We start from the raw sequence: 13,171 nt of genomic DNA on the forward strand, positions 1-13,171 counted from the left end.
TTAAATTAACAAATTTTCTTTTCAATTTCTCATCACATTGTTATTGTAATCTTTTTTCTAAAAGATTTGGAGAGGCGATATATGGCGAGGAAGAACTTTGTGGATTCATCTTCCATGATCCGAAAAAGCTTTTCAGGTTGTTGCTATATAATTTACTATCGATTCTTTTTCTTCCTTGCAATTCAAATTATTAATGACACATTATTAGGAGCAAAGCCATATATCTAAAGAATTAATAATGATAATTCAAAGAAGACTTTTATTTGAAACTGTATTTGATAATTCAAAGTTTGTAACGAGATTCATTCTAAATTCGATTCGGTCACTTAACAAGTATATAGAAAAAGTTTTAACTGTATATCATTCCAATTTTTCTTATTACATCTCTCCTCAGATAGACACTCGAGCATACGAATTGATGGTCTGAATCTAAGCTCCCCCAAACACAATGCAGATGCTCAGGAGTTCAGGTTTAGTGTAATACTTTCAAGTGGAAGTTCTTGATTCTAAGAAAATATAAAACAATATTTCAGTCTCTTTTTTAAATTGATATATACGGTTGTTTCCCCCTTTTTCTGCAGGTTATTTGTTGGAACATGGAATGTTGGGGGTAGATCTCCTAACAATAGCCTGAACCTTGAAGACTTGCAGGTTATTTGTTGGAACATGGAATGTTGGGGGTAGATCTCCTAACAATAGCCTGAACCTTGAAGACTTCCTGCAAGTTGAAGGATCTTCAGATATTTGGGGGTAGATCTCCTAACAATAGCCTGAACCTTGAAGACTTCCTGCAAGTTGAAGGATCTTCAGATATTTATGTCTTAGGGTAGGGGAAAATTATCCATCACGAAGTAAAAAGATTCTATAATTTACAATTCTAGATTAAAGCAACTTTGTATGATCACACAAATTTCTGCAATCTGAGTACCAGTCATGTCTCATAGAGCTAACATTATCTGCATTCTGGCAATTACAAGAAAAAGCTTGATATTTCAGACAATTTTTGATAGGATGAATCAATAAATAACACTTCTATATAAATTTGTTTCCCTCGATCAGATATCTCATGGATATGGTAGAGTGATCTTCAGATATATGTCTTAGGTTAGGGATGCGCACGGCAAGCCTTTTGTTTATTTTCTCTTTTCCCCCCTTAATATTACCGTGATTTAATCACCTAACTAAGGTTGTTAGTTAAATTCAAGCAACTACGTACGAAAGTAAGTCTTGAAATAAATTCAATAGAACGAGCAATTAAAATAATTTTTTTTTGATTTTAAGGAAATAAGAATGTATCAATAAATGATACTAATTTTTAGCGCAATTGGTTGTTTCTGCAGGTTTCAGGAAATAGTTCCTCTCAGTGCAGGTAACGTCTTGGTCATCGAAGACAATGAACCTGCAGCAAAATGGCTTGCTCTCATCAGCCAGGCCCTCAACAAACCTTTCTATCAATCCTCAAAGGATGATTCCTCCGATTCAAACAGCTCAAGAACCGAATCCAACAGCTCGAAGCACAACGGTAATCAAAGCAACAAAGACTTAAAATCCAACAGCAGTCTTCACTTTTTCCAGAAACCCTCCCTTAAAGTCCTCAGCAAATCTTATCGCTCCGATAGCACTCATGTCAAAAGCTGTAATTGTTCCAGTGAATCCATGAGCGAGCGTCGAAGGACGCGAGAGCTCAGAGAGTTCATTCAAAAGGTTGAGTCCTCTGATGAGGACTCACCTACTCGTGAAGAAAGTACAGAGACTCAGAATCACATGACTTATTGTTTGGTTTCGAGCAAGCAAATGGTTGGCTTATTTCTCTCGGTCTGGGTCAGGACTGAGCTAGTTCAACATGTTGGCCACGTCAGGGTTTCTTCTTTAGGGACAGGAATCATGGGTTGTTTAGGGAACAAGGTAACTTGCTGAAGGATTATTCAAATTCTGATACCCTGGTATATATGGTATTATTACACGGATGACCCCGGAATTAATTACTTAGATTACATGGGTAACCATGAGTGACCCTAAAATTAAAATTATTAGGGTCAAATGTGTAATCTTAATCAGTTTATGCGTGTACACGAATAACCCTGGAATTAATTACTTAGATTACATGGGTAACCATTAGTAATACGAATAACCCCGGAAGCAATTACTTAGATTGCAGGGGTAACCATATGAGTAACCCTAAAAATTATTTTTATTAGGGACACATGTGTAATATTAATAAGTTTGTCCGTGCAGATATGCAAACTTTAGGGTCACCCGTATAATTACATATCATACCACAGGGTGCCTGATCATGTAAATAATCGCTTGCTGAAAATTTCATAAATTTTCAGATACTATTGACTGGGTTTTTGTTGAGTTTATTAAAGTTTTGGGAAATTTTGCATTTTTGCAGGGTTGTATAGCGATGAGTATGTCGTTATATCGATCTACATTTTGCTTTGTTTGTAGTCATCTGGCTTCGGGAGAGAAGGAGGGGGACGAGCTGAAAAGAAATTCAGATGTTTCTGAGATCATGAAGAGTATTCAGTTTCCTAGAATATGCAAGGCTCCCATTCGACGGATTCCTGAAAGGATTCTTGATCATGAGTATGTTTTCCAGATGATGATCTGATCATTCGTTACTCGCAAATCTATGTCGTATTTGTAACTTTTCAAAATTCGATTGTTCAGTCGGATAATTTGGCTGGGAGATTTGAACTACCGGGTTTCATTGAGCTATGCTGAAACAAAAACATTGTTGGAGGATAATGACTGGGATTCCCTCCTAGAGAGGGATCAGGTATATCAGTCTTGCTAAATTTTTAAGCATTTCGGAATTATTTCACTAATGGCTTAATAACCTGTAACAGTTAATTCTCGAGAAAGAAGCAGGAAGAGTATTCAAAGGATGGAAAGAGGGGAAAATCCTCTTTGCTCCTACGTACAAATACACACAAAACTCTGATGCATATGCTGGAGAAACCATCAAGTCTAAAAAGAAACGTCGAACCCCTGCATGGTAAGCGATTTCTGTAACAGTTATCACAAACTTTGCGCCACTTACGCAATATGATTTCTATAATCAGGTGTGATCGCATATTATGGTTCGGTGAAGGGATAGAGCAGGTGCAGTATATCCGAGGGGAATCGAGATTCTCAGACCATAGGCCAGTTTGTGCAGTGTTCATTGCTCAAGCGGAGACTGGCGACAAAAATTTAATTCGAAAGGGGTATTCTGGGTACTCCGCCGTGACTGAAAGAGTGCCTTTCGAAGATGTAATACCTCAAAGACACAGCTTCTATGAGTTCTAGAGAGAGAGAGAGAGTTAATTACAAGAGTGTGGATTGTTCAGGATGAGAAAAAAATGTACATAAACTGTTACATTTGGTACTTATTGGAGACCTGAGATGTACATGTATGTAGTCAACAGATACAATATTCTTGTCAGGTAAACACAAGGTGAGGGTACAAATATATATTATGATCAGGTATTCTGTATATTGTGATGCATTGACATTATAAGCTCGTCGATTGATCTCTGATCAATCAGAGAAACGTCGATTTCTGACAAACTGAGCGCCGAATCGTTACCCTCAATCTCATCGTTTCTTTCCTTATCATCAATCGCTAGCAAGGTCTCCTCTTGATTCAGCACTCTAGTCCACGTCTCATTTTCTCTAGAGCTCGTCTTGTTTTGTAACCTTTTGGAGTGCAACACCAGATTCCTCAACTGATCCAGGTTTGGGCTCATGTGCTTGATCACTGCGGCCAATAGGCTTAGCTTCCACGCCTTTTTGAGGTCATGTGGCTTTCTATAAGGTGGTGGGCCTTGGGCCTTAGCATGATCCCCTTGAATCCCCCACCAAGTCTCAAGCCCAGTGGGCCACCAAGGTGGAGCAAGGCCCTTCTCCAAAGGAAACATCCTTTGTGGCGGATCACAATGTTGCAGTAAGGCCGACAAAAGCGAGCCCAGCGTGCTGTCCTGTATCACATTGAGATCCCCTATACGCGAAACCGGGCCTGAGCCCAAATCCAATCCATGGCTCGGGCCGGGTTCAGTCAGAAACTTCTCAATCGCAGCCGGCCCATTGTGATCGAAGCGGACCATCAAGATTAATCATGTTTGTGCATCCCATCAAGCTTCATCATCACACTCACATGTACACACACGTATAGATCATCATAAACATGCCCATATGTACAAATGTGAGTTTTGTGGTCGTTTTGGTCATTTGGCCGAATATTGTTTTGATTTGAAAAGAAAATCACGTTTGCCAAATGTTTCTAGTAGACCACAAGTGTTTGAATGTGATATTTGTGGTAGATTTGGTCATTTGGCTAAGTTTTGTTATGATTTGAAAAAATGTTCAAACTTGCCAAATTTCTCAAGTAAACCACCTTTGTTTAATAAGGTTTCTCATTTGCAAAATAAATTTAAAAGACAATCTTTAGTTGCAAATGATTTTTGTGCACGCTCGCTTGGTCAACACAAATATTTTTACTCTTTTCATTGCACGAATTGCAATCGAAAGGGTCATTTGAATGAATATTGTTTTGATCGTGCTAGTACATCATATGTGCCCAAGAGGGTTCATAACCCTAGGGCTTTGAGCTTGAATGATAGGGGTCATGTCCCTAAATCTTTTGGTACCAAGAGAAGTGTGTGGTGAGAGACGGGGTCGAATCCAAGAGGAGTGGCGTCGGTTGACGTGCCTAGGGAGAGGTTGTAACCGAGCACTTGAGGAGGAGGATACGGGCTAGGACCAACACTTAGTGTGTGAGGTGTGATTGCATAGTGATTGTATTGTGAGGTGTAAACGTTGTTCGGGTGAACGTAGAAAACCCGGTTGTGATAGTGGAGATCTCCTCGAGGTGAAGAGCGGAGACGTAGGTCGTGGGGACCGAACTCCGTAATCATATTGTTTGTTTGTGATTGCATTGGCGCACTTCCTTTATGTTCATATATTATATCGCCTTTGTTTATTGCTTGTTGATTATATTGCCCACTATCTAGTTTAGATTGTTTACCCTTGAGTTTATATATCCTTGCACATACATTGCCTATATCTCATTATTAGGATATATCTTATTGTTCATATTGCTTATCCTAGCTCATATATCTTGTTGTAGTTCATACTTGCTAGGATAACTTATTAATTAAGTTTAATTGGTATTTAATCGGATTAGATTAGCTTAAGACCCTAATCACCCCCCTCTAGGGTCTAACAAAACTTTCATTATGTTCGTGCACTCAACACTTTCATGGTTAGAGTCCGAATATAATGCTTGGAATTTTAATCTGTCCATCCTTGACAAATTGTCAAATCCCTTCGTGTTAAGTCCCTATCATTTAACACCAGGAACCCCATTTGAGTAATTTGTACAAGTCAACACCCCACTATAATTTGTACTCCCACTCCTATTTGGTCAAACCTTCTTACAGTTAGGACCACAACCAAAATCTCCTCTCAATTCCTCTAATGAACGAGAGATCCACAAATCGAGCGATCAAACCTTCCTACAGTTAGGATCGTCTTAAACATCCCACTCGGTCAAACCTTCCTACAGTTAGGGCCAAAACCAAAATCCCCTCTTGATTCCTCCAATGAACGAGAGGTCCACTTTCAAATCGAGTGATCAAACCTTCCTACAGTTAGGGTCATCTCAAATTCCCACTTGGTCAAACCTTCCTACAGTTAGGACCAAAACCACAATTCACTCTCGATGAACGAGAACTTTATCTTTAGTTCGGTAATCAAACATTCCGACAGTTAGGGTTATCCGAATCTTTTTGATTCTCAGAGTGGAGATCCCACTCCTAGTTTTACCTTTCCGGATTCTGGGGGTGGAGATCCCATCTCGAGTCTCCTTTCCAACTGGAGATAGAATATAAAATGGGGGTGGAGATCCCATCTCGAGTCTCCTTTCCAACTGGAGATAGAATATAAAATTCTCCCTCTTTAGTGCCGAGAGATAGAATATAAAATTCTTTCTTTCTTATTTCAGATTCGTCTTTGCCCCAAGAGAAGACACCACTTTTTCAACTCCCAAAAATCCGTGCCTCACACGCACGGGGAATTTTATCCCGAATCCTGAGCAAGGATAAGTCAACGCCTAACACGCGTTGCCGGTATAGTCTTTCACCGATTGAAAAAGACACCAGAATCCCGTCTGGGGTATTTTATCCCGAAGCCTAAGTAGGGATAAGTCAGCGCTTAACCCGCATTGCTGGGTGGTTCGTTCTCGGAAAAACGACCGAGCCTACGTATTCAGCATCGTAGCAACAAAAATCCATGCCTTCTATGCATGGGGAATTTTATCCTGAATCCTAAGTAGGGATAAGTCAACGCCTAATACGCGTTGCCGGTTAGTCCTTAACCGTAAAAAGGACAAAAGCCCACATATTCAACATTGTGGCAGGTTGTTATTAATAACGCCAAAATCCGTGTTTCACACGTACGGGAAATTTTATCTCGAAGCCTAAGCAGAGATAAGCCAACGCCTAACACGTGTTGCTGGTTTAGTCTTTTACCGATTGAAGAAGACACCAGAATCCGAGTCTGGGGACTTTTATCCTAAATCCTAAGTAAGTATAAGTCAGCGCCTAACACGCATTGCCGGGTAACATGTTCCCGTAACAATGGCGAAGTCTACGTATTCGAAGTCGTAGCATCAAGTCTAAGGGAGTTCATTTCTTTAGCACAATGTCACATTCGGAACGGATTTAAATAATCCGCTTGCTAGCCCGACTCAAATGGTAGTCGGTAAAGGTACATCAAATCCGTTGATGGCTGAGGATTTGCCAAAAATCCTAAGTCTACGTCTAACACACGTTGCCGGGTAATCTATTCCTATGAGAAAGACGAAGTCTACGTATTCAATGTCGTAGCACTAAAAGAGTTAACTCTCTTTTAGCACAACGTTATGTGCAGAACGGATCTAAACAATCTGCATGCTAGCCCGACTCAAACGGTAGTCGGTAAAGGCTCATCAAACTCGTTGATGGCTGAGAATTTGCCAAAAAATTCTATAAATGCGAGTTATTGACGTACCAGCTCCATTAGTTGGTCTCGTGACTTGAGCATCCAACAACTTCAGGAAAAGATCTATACATACAGATGAATCAGCTTTAACAGTTGGTCCTGTAGCCCGATATTTGGGACCGCCATGCTCCAATACCTTAAGAGCTTAAACCGTGTAAATTCTAATGGGTACATGAGTCTAAACTGTTTCCCATTTTGATAGGAAGTTCCTGCAGAATATTACATATAATAATTCTTAAGGATAACCTGGCAACCTCCGACGAGTACACGAGGCTAAACTAAGTCCCAAAACTCCCAGGAGCATACGAGTATAAACTGGTTCTCCTCAGGTTAATTCGAAACCCTATGGTCAACGACGGTCAATGCGTTGCGATGAGAGTCAACGCCGATCGATTCGAAACCCTAAGGTCAATGCCGGTCAACGCCGGTCAACGCGCAACCCTAGGTTAACGCCAGTCAACGCGTTGCGATGAGAGTCAACGCCGATCGATTCAAAACCCTAAGGTCAACACCGATCAACGCGTAGCCCTAGGTCAATGACGGTCAACGCGTTACGATGAGAGTCAACATCGATCAACACGAAACCGTAAGGTCAACGCCGTTCAACGTGTAGCCCTAGGTCAACGCCGATCAACGCGTTACGATGAAGAGTCAACGCCGATCGACGCGTAGCCCTAGGTCAACACCGGTCAGCGCGTTGCGATGCAGATAATTAATCCAAAAGTCAACTCAATAACACGAGTCAAAGTCTACTCACCAATTCCGGTTCAAGGCTTCAATAACGGTCAGACGATAAATGTAGTACCGGGAAAATCTTAGCTATTCGATAAAATACAGAATATGCTAAAATGTGGAGAAGTCAAGAATCGAAACCATCTGTAGGTCCTTTAACACTGACTGAAGGTGGGGATCCATCATATCCAAAGCATTTCAGACTCCTCTATAAAAGAATGAGGCTGAAACACTTTGGAGGACGTATATGTAGACGTCTAAAATTGTCTACGAGAGCCCGCACGAAGCTCGAAGCAATGAATGGGCGAGTCAAGAAGATTCACCTAATCAGCTTGTACGCGCCGGTCAACGCGCGTACGTCAAACTAGCTCGTGCGCGCCGGTCAACGCGCATACGTCAAACCAGCTCATGCGCGCCGGTCAACGCGTGTACGCCAAATCATCTCGTGCGCGCCGGTCAACCGTGTACACGTCAACCAGCTCGTGCGCGTCCGCGTGTACGCCAAATCATCTCGTGCGCGCCGGTCAACCGTGTACACGTCAACCAGCTCGTGCGCGTCGGTCGACGCGCGCACGCCAATCAGTCCGTGCGCATCAATCAACACGCGTATATTAACCAAAGTGCGTTCGACGGTCGGCCTTGCAGCGTTGCGATAAAAGTCAACGAATCGACCAAACACGCGAAAAGAACAAGTCTCGGAAGAAAGAGAACAGAAAAGGAGAGAACAGAAAAGGAAAATGTCAACAAAACTGCGCGAACGCAGGACGGAACAAACCGACCCGCGCAAGCGCGGGTCGGATTGGTCCGACCCGCAATTGTGCGGGTCGGACTGATCCGACCCACGCCGCGCAGTCCGAAACCTGAAACATGTTTTGACGGTTTTAAAGCTGTTTTCACAGGATTTATCTGTTCCAGGGGTTCCCAACTGACTTGATATGACGGTTTTAAAGCTGTTTTCACAGGATTTATCTGTTCCAGGGGTTCCCAACTGACTTGATATCATCCCAAAACATGGTTAGGCTATTGTTAACTGAAGATAGAGCCAAATCACTTGTTCTCATCCAAATAACCGCTTCCGAAGCCCTATAAATACAAGCCTAGGGCCTCCTTTCAGTGAGGACGAATATTTATCAAGACGTGGAGGTGCTGCTGGATTGAGGAGTCAAGGAGCACGAATTTCAGGGAAGGCAAATCAGATCCTGGCGAACTTCATCATAAAGAAGGAGCTATTCGAAGGATCTGAACCTCGTCCATCCGTCCCTTGAGATTAGGCTTGGTCTTAATCTCGAGAAGAGTCCTGATTTCGCTTGGTCAATCTCAGCACTTCAAATCAAACACTACCTCGGTGAAGGCGAAGCTTTGCCGAATTTTCCATCAACCGGATCCAGATCGACGGTCGTCCATGGATAAACCTTGGCACAGGCAAAGATCCCACGCAAGCAGAAGACCGATAAACGATCTCTGCGTTTGTTTGACGAGAATTGTATTTTTTCATTTTCATTGTGTAAAAGTCTTATAAAAAGACTATCTTTTTGTTTTCATTGTAACGACCGAAGTTGTAATGAATACCATAATGAATACATTAATTTTCGACGCAAACAGAGGGGAATTGCGAAGCAGACGTGGGAGTGGGCTCTTCTTCTTCACCATCAAAGATCATGATGGGTTCGGATTTGATAGGCTCCGATCCCGTCGGTCTCCTTTTACAGGAGATCTCTTCATATTGATCTGCTTCCCTTACAGGGAGGGGTTTCTTTCCAGATGACCTCAGTATACGAGGCCTAACAATTAGGACCTCCTCTCGAGTTGCAAAATACAGTGGAAAGAAGTTAAAAAAATTTGACTCAAAATGTGAAAAAATTTCTAAGTCTTGAAGACAGGCGACCTGCAAAGTGCAAGCGAGCTCCATCGTGCAAGCAGGCTAACAAAGCTTTCCAATCAAAGTAGAGCTCACCAGAAGAGAAAAGCTTGCCAGGTAGGAAGAAGCTCGCCGATAAAAGCAAAGCTCGCTTATCAAGCAGAGCTCGCCTGGTAGGTAGAAACTCACCAATCAAGCAAAGCTAGCCTATCAAGCAGAGCTCACTAGATATCTGAGCTTGCCTGATAAAGGCAGAAGTGTTAGACCCTAAAGGATGGGTGATTAGGGTCTTATGCTAATCTTATCCGATTTTATGCTAATTAAAACTAATTAACAAGTTATCCTAGCAAGTATGAAATACAACAAGATATGTGAGCTAGGATAAGCAATATGAACAATAAGATATATATACTTTATGATAAAAATATATGCAAGGATATATTAACTATCACATGGGTGATATAATCAAACTACAAATGTGATAGGGCAAAATATAAGAGTAATAAGCAATTGGCGATATAAGATAAATGCAAAAGCAAATACGCCAATGACAAACTCAAACACACTATATGATCACGGAGTTCCGGACCTTCCGTCCTACGTCTCCACTTCCCACTCCCGGGGAGAAATCCACTATCACAACCGGGTTTTCTACGCTTACCCGAATAACGTTTATACCTCACACTCGATTTTCTAGCTAACCGAAAACTTCACAATATAATAAATGATTTGTTCTCTACAATAGATGAGAGCTCAATGTAGGCTCACACTCAATATTACAATTCTCACCAACTCAAATATACTATGTATAAAAATACAATAAGCTCAAGTGGGTGTGTGTAAACAATGAGTGAAATAAAATCAACTAAACTCAAATGTAAATACTAGCTTAATAGAAATGATAATCAACAAATAATTATAAATAAAAGCTAGAATTGAGTTTAGGAAAACTTCTCTAGATGACAAGAGAGAGAGAGATGGATTGAAGCTCAAACACCAAGTGATGATCTCTTCTAGCTCTTGTGAAATTGATTTCACAAAATCAAACTCTCAATTGCTTAAAAGCTTTTTAAACAAACTTTAAACAAAACTTAAACCCTTGTTAAAACATTCTAAAACTTATTTAAAACACTCTCATTGTGTAGAAAATGATAAATACAATGGGGTATATATAGGGTAGAAGAAAACAAACCCCAAACCCCAAAAAACCACTAAAAGACAAAAATAAGCAAGTTATCGTTACTGTGCAACGGTAACTTCGGCGATCGACCGTGACGGTCGACCACAAGAAGTAAAACTGCAAAAATGCTCTCTGGACTACTGACGGTCGACCGCACTGTAGCATGGTCGACCGTGACGGTCGACCGCACTTTTCCAGATTTTGACAGATGCTAAAATTTTATGTATCTAACTTTGTAAAATCAATTAAAAATATTAAATAAACTCCAAAAATTATAAAATTTTGAGAAAATGTTCTAGACATGTATATAAACATGTTAAAAAATAATTTCTAAAATATCACTTCCCAAAAGAGAGAAATAATTGTTTGAACACAGATATACAGTTTCTAAAAAACTGCTAAAAACCCGGTTTTGTAAATTCAATTGAAAATAACAAAACAATGTAAAAATTAGTAAAACTTAGGAAAATATTTTTATATATAATGATAAACATGTAAACAAAGAAATTTTTTAAATTTCATTTCTCATTTGTGAAAACTCATCTGTTTTGCAAAAACATGCACGAACATGTACACGAACATGAACTTGTTTAAAACTTGATATTGTAAATTCAATTAAACATAACAAATTAATTCCAAACTTAATGAAACTTTGGAAAATATTTGTAAATGTAATTTTGAACATGTTACAAAAAGGAATTTTCCAATTTGCATTTTTCAATTGTGAAATCTCATCATTTTGCAAAATCACATAAGTATGAACTTGTAAAAGCTTGATTTTGACAAAATGAGTTTAAATAAAGTTTTGAAAACTTTCCAATAGATTTATAGACTTAATAAAAAATATAAAATAATATCGTTAAGTCTATAATCCAAAATGATGATAAATCAAACCAAATGTGTGTGTGTGTGAGATATTGAGCTCTAAGTATTAACACACAAGTATAAACCCTAAACTATTTACCCAAGCTTGGAATCTTCAATTAAGCTCGTCTTGGTAAACTAGTGGATGAAGCTTAAACTTGGATCTTCAACTTTAATTGTATAAGCTTCACCCACTATTCCGCCAACCATAATTGGATATGATCGTTGAAACGTAATTTCATCCATCCTCCAATGCATTGTTTGTCTACAATAAATAGAAAACCACAAACAGTAGATAACCAATATTAGTAGTAAATTGTTTGTTAAACATCATCAAAATAAAAAGGCCAACAAGAAGCTCGCCTAATGAACGCAGAGCTCGCCTAACAAGCAAGCTCGCCTGAATAGCAGAACTCCGCTGGAGTTGATGAAGTTCACCACAAAAGATGAACAAACACTGTTCATCTTCCCAGTCTCGTTCGTTCATGAGTTAATTTCAAACCCACAATTCTTAACTTACCATCATGAGTTCAGGTCACACTGGAGGTGGCTGTAGCAGTAGTGGCAGCGCCAAGAGCAACAGAAGAGGAAGCTGTCCTCTTCCCCTTTAAGACGAGCATCTTCTTAGGTGCCATTCCGAGGTTGGGGTTCAAAGAAAAGGGCACTGGTTTTCTTTGAAAGTTTGAGCAAGAAATTTTGATAACACAGTAACCTCCCAACATAGGAGACGAATGCTCTATATAGGCAAAATCTCGACGGTCGAGATTTGCCAGCTCAATCGAAACGAGCGGCTCAGATCGTCTGCAATGGTTCGATTTGACAGTTCGAATCAAGCGGTCATGAGCACAGCGGGACATTTGGAATTCCAAACGAATGATCAAGAGTTGGCAGTTCAGTTTGAACGGCCATAATCGCTCGTCGAAAAAACAATTGAGATAGAGAGCGTCACTGAATCAACGGCTCAGATCTAGCACGTGAAGACGAGGCACCCCCTTAGTTGGTGAGCGCAAGAAACCACCCGCAGACACGTGGCTTGCCTTGCAGCCATCCAGCTCGTCTACAAGCACGTAGCTCGCCTGGCGACGTCTTAAGCTCGCCCGCACATTTGGAGCTCGCCTGCCAACGGCTTAAGCTCGCCTGAAGACTCGAGCTCGCCTACACTTCATCAAGCTCCCCTGAAGAGTTCAACTCGATCAAGGGGCTTAAATACACTCAAACTAATGAACAGTGATCCTCTTCATTCAAAGTGTTCCAGACCACATGCCACCTGATTTAGGTCTGAAAACTTTGAAGGGGGTTTTGTAGGCGATAAAAATTACTTTTACACAAAAGAACACAAACCTCACCTGTTTGAGTTTGCCTGCGTGCTCAAAGCAAGCAAAGCTCGCCCGCATTCAAAAGGCCAAGCAAAGCTCACCCGCAAACTTATCTTTCCAGCCCCAGTCAAGCTCGCCTGTATTCGAGAGGCTAAGCAAAGCCTGCCTACAAGCTTGGCTCGCCAACACACTTTG

The 13,171-nt window shown here is 40.7% G+C and overlaps 2 protein-coding genes and 1 long non-coding RNA gene across 3 annotated transcripts; 2 read left to right on the plus strand and 1 right to left on the minus strand.

The window, feature by feature from the left end:
* Positions 64-646, plus strand: LOC109832034. Its single transcript, XR_002244615.1, has 3 exons — positions 64-136; positions 395-470; positions 582-646. It is a non-coding gene; the product is annotated as an uncharacterized LOC109832034 (long non-coding RNA).
* On the plus strand, positions 1,441-3,466 carry LOC109832033 (type I inositol polyphosphate 5-phosphatase 5-like). The gene is made up of 6 exons (XM_020399492.1): positions 1,441-1,522; positions 1,650-1,905; positions 2,396-2,589; positions 2,674-2,782; positions 2,853-3,001; positions 3,069-3,466. The coding sequence occupies exons 2-6, from the start codon at positions 1,657-1,659 to the stop codon at positions 3,292-3,294; spliced, it is 927 nt and encodes a 308-aa protein (XP_020255081.1). The 5' UTR covers positions 1,441-1,522; positions 1,650-1,656; the 3' UTR covers positions 3,295-3,466.
* On the minus strand, positions 3,468-4,091 carry LOC109832508 (putative ETHYLENE INSENSITIVE 3-like 4 protein). The gene has a single exon (XM_020399858.1). It carries the CDS (start codon positions 4,089-4,091, stop codon positions 3,468-3,470), a length of 624 nt encoding a protein of 207 aa, XP_020255447.1.

Source organism: Asparagus officinalis, chromosome 3 (assembly GCF_001876935.1).
Source record: "Asparagus officinalis chromosome 3, Aspof.V1, whole genome shotgun sequence".
NCBI classification, from domain to species: Eukaryota; Viridiplantae; Streptophyta; class Magnoliopsida; order Asparagales; family Asparagaceae; genus Asparagus; species Asparagus officinalis.